The sequence below is a fragment of the Misgurnus anguillicaudatus genome, chromosome 4 (assembly GCF_027580225.2).
Source record: "Misgurnus anguillicaudatus chromosome 4, ASM2758022v2, whole genome shotgun sequence".
In the NCBI taxonomy this organism is placed as follows: domain Eukaryota; kingdom Metazoa; phylum Chordata; class Actinopteri; order Cypriniformes; family Cobitidae; genus Misgurnus; species Misgurnus anguillicaudatus.
The window spans coordinates 16,747,226-16,754,828 of NC_073340.2; the positions used below are offsets into that span (position 1 = coordinate 16,747,226).

General features: G+C 35.2%; 1 protein-coding gene across 3 annotated transcripts; it reads right to left on the minus strand.

Annotated features, from left to right (window-relative positions):
- Window positions 1–2,058: 2,058 nt before the first annotated feature.
- Window positions 2,059–5,567, minus strand: minpp1b (multiple inositol-polyphosphate phosphatase 1b). 3 transcript variants are annotated; one of them, XM_055176727.2, is made up of 5 exons: window positions 5,481–5,567; window positions 3,862–4,056; window positions 3,199–3,296; window positions 2,891–3,021; window positions 2,059–2,798 (listed from the first exon to the last, which is right to left on the minus strand). In XM_055176727.2, the coding sequence occupies exons 1-5, from the start codon at window positions 5,539–5,541 to the stop codon at window positions 2,420–2,422; spliced, it is 864 nt and encodes a 287-aa protein (XP_055032702.2). In that variant the 5' UTR covers window positions 5,542–5,567; the 3' UTR covers window positions 2,059–2,419. The 3 variants fall into 3 exon arrangements, with proteins under 3 accessions (XP_055032702.2, XP_055032701.2, XP_055032700.2); XM_055176726.2 differs by having other exon boundaries at window positions 5,466–5,564; XM_055176725.2 differs by having other exon boundaries at window positions 2,061–2,798; window positions 4,841–5,540.
- Between the last annotated feature and the right edge of the window lie 2,036 nt (window positions 5,568–7,603).

Sequence of the window (7,603 nt, forward strand, 5' to 3'; positions counted from 1 at the left end):
AAATATTATAAATAGCAACATAAACAACACACGCACTCTTTTTGCTAATATAAAGAGACTGCATTTGCTGTCTGAGAGCATTTGACTTGGAATGTGACTTGGGGAGTTTGTTAGTGAGTTTGCTAACTTCTCTGAGAAAATCAATAATTCAGGTGATCAGCACATCCTGAGCTGCACCGGGGTCAGACAAATTAAACCACAACATCAGAAAGTAGTTACTATGTCTGATTTCGAAGCAGATGATGGTAAAATTTTGGAAGAAACAGTACAGCATCTTAAAACATCAACCTGCGCCCTTGACACGCTCCCCACATCTTTTTTCAAAGTGTCTTTAACTGTTTAGAAGCAGATCTCCTAGAAGTGGTAAATTCATCACTTAACACTGGGACTTTTCCAAAGTCCCTTAAAACTGCAGTTGTTAAGCCCCTTCTGAAAAAGAGCAACCTGGATAACACCCTATTGAGCAACTACAGACCAATCTCAAATCTTGCTTTTATAGGCAAGATCATTGAAAAAGTTGTTTTCAATCATCTATACAAATTCTTAAGCTCTAATGGTTACTTTGACATTTTTTCAATGGTTTATGACCACACCACAGTACAGAGACAGCGCTCATAAAGATAATAAATGATATTCGCCTCAATACAGACACAGGCAAACTATCAGTGCTGGTGCTACTCAACCTCAGTGCTGCTTTTGACACTGTCGATCACAACATACAAACTGGGTCGGGCTTTCTGGAATGGTCCTAAAATGGTTCAGGTCATAGAAGGGAGAGGTTATTATGTGTGTGTGGCCATAGGTTATGCGGAGTCCCACAAGGCTCAATTCTAGTGCCACTCCTGTTTAACCTGTATATGCTTCCCCTGAGCTAAATAATGAGAGAGAACCAAAATCACAGTTATGCAGAAGACACTCAGATCTACTTAGCTGTATCCCCTAACTTCTACAGCCCCATTGACTCCCTGTGCAAATGCATTGATGAAGTTAACAGTTGGATGTGCCAAAACTTTCTTCAGTTAAACAAAAGTCATTGCGTTTGGAAAAGAAGTTGAAGTTCTCAAGGTGAATGCATACCTTGACGCTAGGGGTCAAACAACTGAAAATCAAGTCAGGAATCTTGTGTTTCTGGAGTCTGACCTTAGTTTCAGTAGTCATGTCAAAGCAATAACTAAAGCATGTTATCATGTCAAAAATATTGCTTTTCCAATACTGCTTTTCCAAGTGGACGTACTGTTGTTTTCACAGCTGTGGTGCAGCTCCCATAAGAAATGGGTAATGGTATTTGGTTCCTCAACTTGTCTATTAAAAGCCCAGATTGAATTTTGCGATAGATTTCAACTGAAAAGGGGGTATGTTGTTTTGTGTACTGTGCTTTGACCCACGTATCACATTGAACAAAGAAAACCTAACAATACAAGGCAGAGAGAATTATATGCAAATATGTAAAGGCATTTTTATGTTAACCCCTTAAACGCTGCAGACATGCAGGCAGATCAAAAATAGATCCTCAAAAAAATCAGTTATGGAGCACGTTTTCTGTGAAATAAGACAATATCAATCTACATGCCCAAATCTGCAAACACTTTAATTATACTGCAGATCATAAACTAAATTAACTTATTTCTCTTTTACAGCTGTTTATTATGCATTTATGTTACTCCATTGTGCATTAAATGTAAATTATAAAATAACCATGTACTAAGATTAATGCTGTAAAATCATTGATCATTGTCAGTTTATGTTAATGAAGTTAAAAAAATTTTACAATTGTATATTTTATTTATAAAAGAGTGTGTTGTTCAATAAAAATGTTTTTGTGTTTTGCTTGGTACCAAAACTGGCATGGGAACCATGAAATTTTATCAGTGTTGGTATTGAAATATTGGTGTATTGGGACAACACATTATATTTTGCACGCACGCACGCACGCACACACACACACACACACACAAAATAAAAACTAGAATACATTTTGGTTATTGAAAAAAGTATTTAAATATATTTAGAAAAACACAATACAATTTAAATATAATAATTATATATTTAATTATATATTAAATATAATTAAATGAAAATGTTAAATAAATTCCATCACAAAGAAATAAAAGTATTTGGTACCTTAAAACCACGTTTTTTGAACACTTTGGTAAAGAAAGTAATATATAGAATAGGAACAAAAACAGTAATGTTTTTAAAGCACAAATATTCAAAACATACATGCACGGGAAATTTGGTAGCATGTCAAATTAATAAAACAATATATTGGACTTTCAATGAAAAAAAACATCAAATATTTTTGAAGAGTAACAAAATAACCATTTAAAAATACAGTCCAGTAATACAACAAAACTCACACATTTCACAATTTTTTAAATACATAGTGATTGATCCCTGTAATCTGTCATTTCAACCTGATTTATAATTCAGTGTTCCTGAGTTTGGACTGAGGCAAGTCACATTCCTTTTTAAAATCACAACCATGAAGGAGCTTTGAGTAATGTTTTTTGACGGTTTCATACAATGGAGCCGAGTGGTTAAGATTGGGAAATGGTATGGGCTTCTCATTAAGAAACAACTGTACTCTGAGTCCATCACTGCATTCATACAGAACAAAGATTAGGTTTGCAGCATAAGGCACAATCTGACTGGTGCGAAACTTGCGGTTGTGCTGCTGGGAGTAGTTATCTGCAGTCAGAGACTTTTCATCCTTGAAGAAGCCCATCAGAGAGAGAAGAGGAAGAAGGGTCTCGCCATGGCCAACCTGAATCGTGGCAGTTTTTACAACCTCCCCATATCTGGTAAAATATAAAGGATTGAAAAAATATATGAATACCTTAACACACAATCATATTTTGTGTATAAAAGAACATTTCTCAAATCGTCTAACCTGTAGTCATAAGCAGCCTTATTTAGACGCTTGAAAATATCATGAAATAAGGGGCAGCTGGATTTACGGTTGATGTCATGTCCATATCCCCTCTTCCAGTACTGCTTCAAGTCACTTTTGTACTCCAGAACCTGACAGAAAACAAATTGCTTATTGCTTATTTAACTCTATCGTGCAAATGTGTTACGCTTATTTTAAACATATTAAATTCTCTATATTCTTATGCTGAAGTAATTACTGCAATTATTTAAAGAAATAATTAATGAATGTTGGTTTATGGACATCATATACTGAATGACTTTACATACTTGAGCATCTGACTTGTCTAGTAGATTACACCAGGGAGAGATCTCAGACTTGATGGCAAACTCATAGGCACACAAAAAGTAAGATGCCTCTGCCATTTCTTAGAAATTGAAAAATAAAAACAAATAAAAGTTAGGAAAATACTTAATTATAGGTATGGTTATTTTGTTAATTTTTGAACATTTAGGGGTGGTTTCCTGGACAGGGTCTATCCTATAGACTTAGACTAAAATGCATGTTTGAGCTGCCTTAAAGGCGGAGTGCACAATGTTTGAAAGCCAATGTTGATATTTGAAATCACCTAAACAAACACGCCCCTACCCCAATAGAATCTGGACCTTCTTTTGATAGACCCACACATACGCAACCCAGGCAAGACGGTTAGTAGACACGCCCCTTACTGCTGATTGGCTACATGTGTGTTTTGGTAATCGGCCCGACTCCCTTTTCCAAAGCGTTTTTCAAACATTGTGCACTCCGCCTTTAATTTCAAAACACCTGATATATCTTAACATATATCAGTGCCATTGTTTTGTGCCAAAATGCACACCAGTATTGTGTTTTGTAAGGTTTGTTTGTAAAAACTACTTACATTTCTTATAAGGCCAAGTGCTGGATTAATCTAAACCCTGTCTGGGAAACTGCCCATTTTTATATAAAATTACCGGGGGTAAATTTGTCATATGGAATTTGAAGCCGATTGGCGATTTTCCTCCGTACTGTATCCATCTCTCCTGAAGACTTAAAACGATGAACCTCGTTCAAAGCTGTTTTGTTATTCTCAACACTATTAACAAATCTCTCACAATGATCAAAGAATCTCATAAGGGAGTCATCCACATAATGTTTGTAATCCATATCTAGAAATACAAGAACAAGGAGTTTACACAGCAACATTTACCAAGAGCTGATAATCCTGGTTAAACCTCATTGGATTAAACACATATTGTAAAGTTGTTAACATGGACAACAATAGACAATTTATTATGGATCTGTCAAGAAAATGGGGATATCAGATGACCCTAGATATGCAACAACTAAATCTAGTTACCTAAGAATCAAAATGGGACTTCAAGTCAATAAGGTTTTGAAGACCAAAAGATATTTTCACTTAAATAATAAGTTTAAAATATGCTTGTAACTTTAACACATGATACATCTGTAATAAATGTGCCTGGCAACAGTGTTGGGCAAAAACTAGTTACTAGTAACAAGTTACAGTATTAAAATTACCGTACTTTCCTTGGTAGTAGTGTAACTAATTACAAATTGCATTTTTGTAATATTAGTTACCATCCAATGGCTAGCACTTATTACTTTCAATCGCTGAAGATTTAAAATAAAAAATCCAATCATCCCAACGCAGGATTTAGATGTTTAAAAAATAGTTCACAAACAGCAAAAATAATGCAATACCATATTTGGGGGTGTAATGGAAACGTAATGGCTGGGAATAATGAGTAAAGTAATAATAATACTTCTGGAAAGGAGTAATGAGTATTATTACATTTTTGAGTAGCCCAACAGTGCCTGGCACTAGCTACTTTTAAACTTTTCCAAATGGATGTTTTGGAAAAATTACCTTTTGTGAGTTGACAATTTTATCAGACCAAGTTTAATATAAATAAGGGACACTAAACCTACCCTGTAAACCCCATAGTTTGTGCAGACCCTCTTGGAAAGCTTTGATGCTGTCAATACACCTGTGCTTTGAGCTGGTGATAAAATCAATGCGGTTGGCACTGAGTTTATCCTCAGAAATCAAAGTTGGGAATGACTGCGCCAATCGCATTGCCAAATGCCTATGGTCATCCCGACCCTTCTCGACCAGTCTGCCGTCCATGTCTTCAGTGTACCACATCTTCCATTTGTTTTTGATGTCATTGAGCCACGGCGCGTCGCCAGACGCATCAGATAAGACCAGATCAAAGAGACTCGCGAGCTTTTTCACATTTTTGGTCGTCGGATAACGCGTCCCGTGCCTTATCACAGACACCATATGAACAGCATTGCAGTTTGGAGACGGCGGAGCAACCAGCGAGGTGTTTACAATCAAAATGTCATTTAAGAGATGTGGGTTTACTTCCTCGTATCTGCCTTTAGTCCCAAAGTAATGTGCAATGGCTGGTCTCGTGAGTTTAGAGAAAGACAAACGAACCATCGTAATGCTTAGAAAAACAACTATAAAGTTTATGAGGAAGTAGTGTGTTTTCATCGCGGTTATTTTGTATTACTTGTATATTTATTTTACCCGTTTAACCGAAAATACCTGTAACTGGTTCACCTGAAATTCCAATCAATGTCTTATCTGTGTGCCATGTCAACAGTGAGTGCGGTCGACTCATGCGCGCTGCGCAGACAGATCGGAGTGTGATATGAAAATAACGCGAGAGCGTTTCGAAAGCACTTCTCTCAAGTCGCTCTCGCGGTACTTTGGTGTCATATACTAATATGTCTGCGCAGGACCACATGTGTTCGAACACATTTGCACCCGTGAAGCACGCCTCAAAACAGAGATACAAAATTCTTCCGGGTCAGAATGTGTAGTTGACATTTTCGGCTTAATTCAAGTTTATTTATATAGCGCTTTTCACAATTGGTTCAATCAGCTTTACATTGTTAAAAAGCACAGAAAAATCAGAGGACAATAAAAGTAGCAGCATGCAGCAGATAAAATTGAACCGTACTAGTGAGTATTAATGTATATAAAAAGATTTCTCAAAAAATATTTGAGAAATTGCTAAAAGCATATGCTAATTTTGTACATTAAAAAACATGATGTTTCTGACCGTTTATGAATAAAATAAATTGTTAAACTTTTATGCCACAAATTATTTCACTTTAACACCTCCCATAGTGTCCACTAGATGGCAGTGGTTCGCATAACGTTTTACCCTCAATGGTACGCATTATGATATCAATGAGAAACAAATATTTGTCATGTTTTCCTGCCTAAAATTGGACACTATTACAATATCAATTTATTTAAAAATGTAAAGTTTGTACCACAAAGGACAATTTGAAGCATTTAAAAAAAGGTAAGCCCATGTACCATTGTGGAACACAAGTAGCCTATTGATTTACCAAATCATCATATCAGATTGAAAACTTAATATGATTACAATCAGTGTAGTTTCAACGTAAAACAAGGTAACAAATATCTTCTTCATTACTATAATATCTCATTACCACTTTCATCAACTGACAGTGATACCTGTGCTTTATACCTTTTTGAAAAAAAAAGTATTAATTAATCTTCTGCATTAAATCACATGGGGAGATATAGTAAGAGTACTACTATTCTTACAAATGCATTAAAAAATCATCAAAAAAATGCAAATACATTTAGATAATTCTAACTCTGATATGGCATTTTGTGATTCCATTGCTGAACAATGTTGCCTCAAGGCAATATACAGTTATTTTTGTAATTTTCTAAAATATATTTGGTAATATATAATATAAAGTTGTCTTTATGTGTCTATGCATTTGTGTGATCTTGTTAAAAGCTTCCTAATATCTTCCTTAAAGTAAAGGATAGGAACAGACAAGGTAAACCAAAGTCATACAATGAGGATGTTTTTCAAAGTTGAGTTCTGTTGCTTCAAAGCATTTTTCTGCTCCAGTTGAATGAGAAGGAAAAGCATTTAAATGTCATGTGGATTACAGTTTAAACACATGTTATCTGATAAGCTGTAAGACTATGCCTCATTGATTTGCATGTTGGCACAGTTGTATTGGTCTCTGAGTCTTTATGCAAATGTTTATGAGGATTATAGATGTTGTCTGTAATGTCATTTGTAGCTCCTGCCTGCAATCCAGTGGATATGCAAGGTCATTCCCAGTGTTACTGTTGATCTTAAGATCCTAAATTAAAGTTTTGTGGCTTTAAATAAGAATAAGCTAGCCCTTAGGATATTTATAAAGTAGTGTGCTGCAAAAAATTAACTACATTTGCATTTAGAAGACATAAGAATTCAAAACTTACATTTACATTTATGCATTTGGCTGACGGTTTTATTCAAAGCAACTTACAGTCCATTACAAGAAGGTATCAGTATGTGTGTTTTCTGAATTCGAACCTATGACATTTTGCGATGCTGACATCATTCTGCACTGTAATGTAAACTATTGACTTATATAAAAGGGAGGAGCCGTTCAATATTTTATATTTTATGTCCCTCCCTATTACATCATCGCAACAAACAAAGCTGCACGTTTCAAGGCACTTCAATGGGCCTTAAAAATGAAAGCTGGAAGTGAGACTATACTTAAAATCAAATTGTACAAGGCTAGTTTTATTTTTCCTGGTTTTCTTATGAAACCAAAACCGTACAGATGGATCTTGGTCTTGGATTAGGGATATTAAAAATTATCTAGTAAAAATGCAAGTAGATTACATAAGTC

Bases quoted from the DNA above. Each gene is read 5' to 3' on its own strand.
- minpp1b (XM_055176725.2), bottom strand. From the start codon at position 5,411: ATGAAAACACACTACTTCCTCATAAACTTTATAGTTGTTTTTCTAAGC. The intron at 3,022-3,198 runs GTATGTAAAGTC...GTTTTCTGTCAG, and splicing joins TAGACAAGTCAGATGCTCAA to GTTCTGGAGTACAAAAGTGA. The intron at 2,799-2,890 runs GTTAGACGATTT...ATATTTTACCAG, and splicing joins AAGGCTGCTTATGACTACAG to ATATGGGGAGGTTGTAAAAA.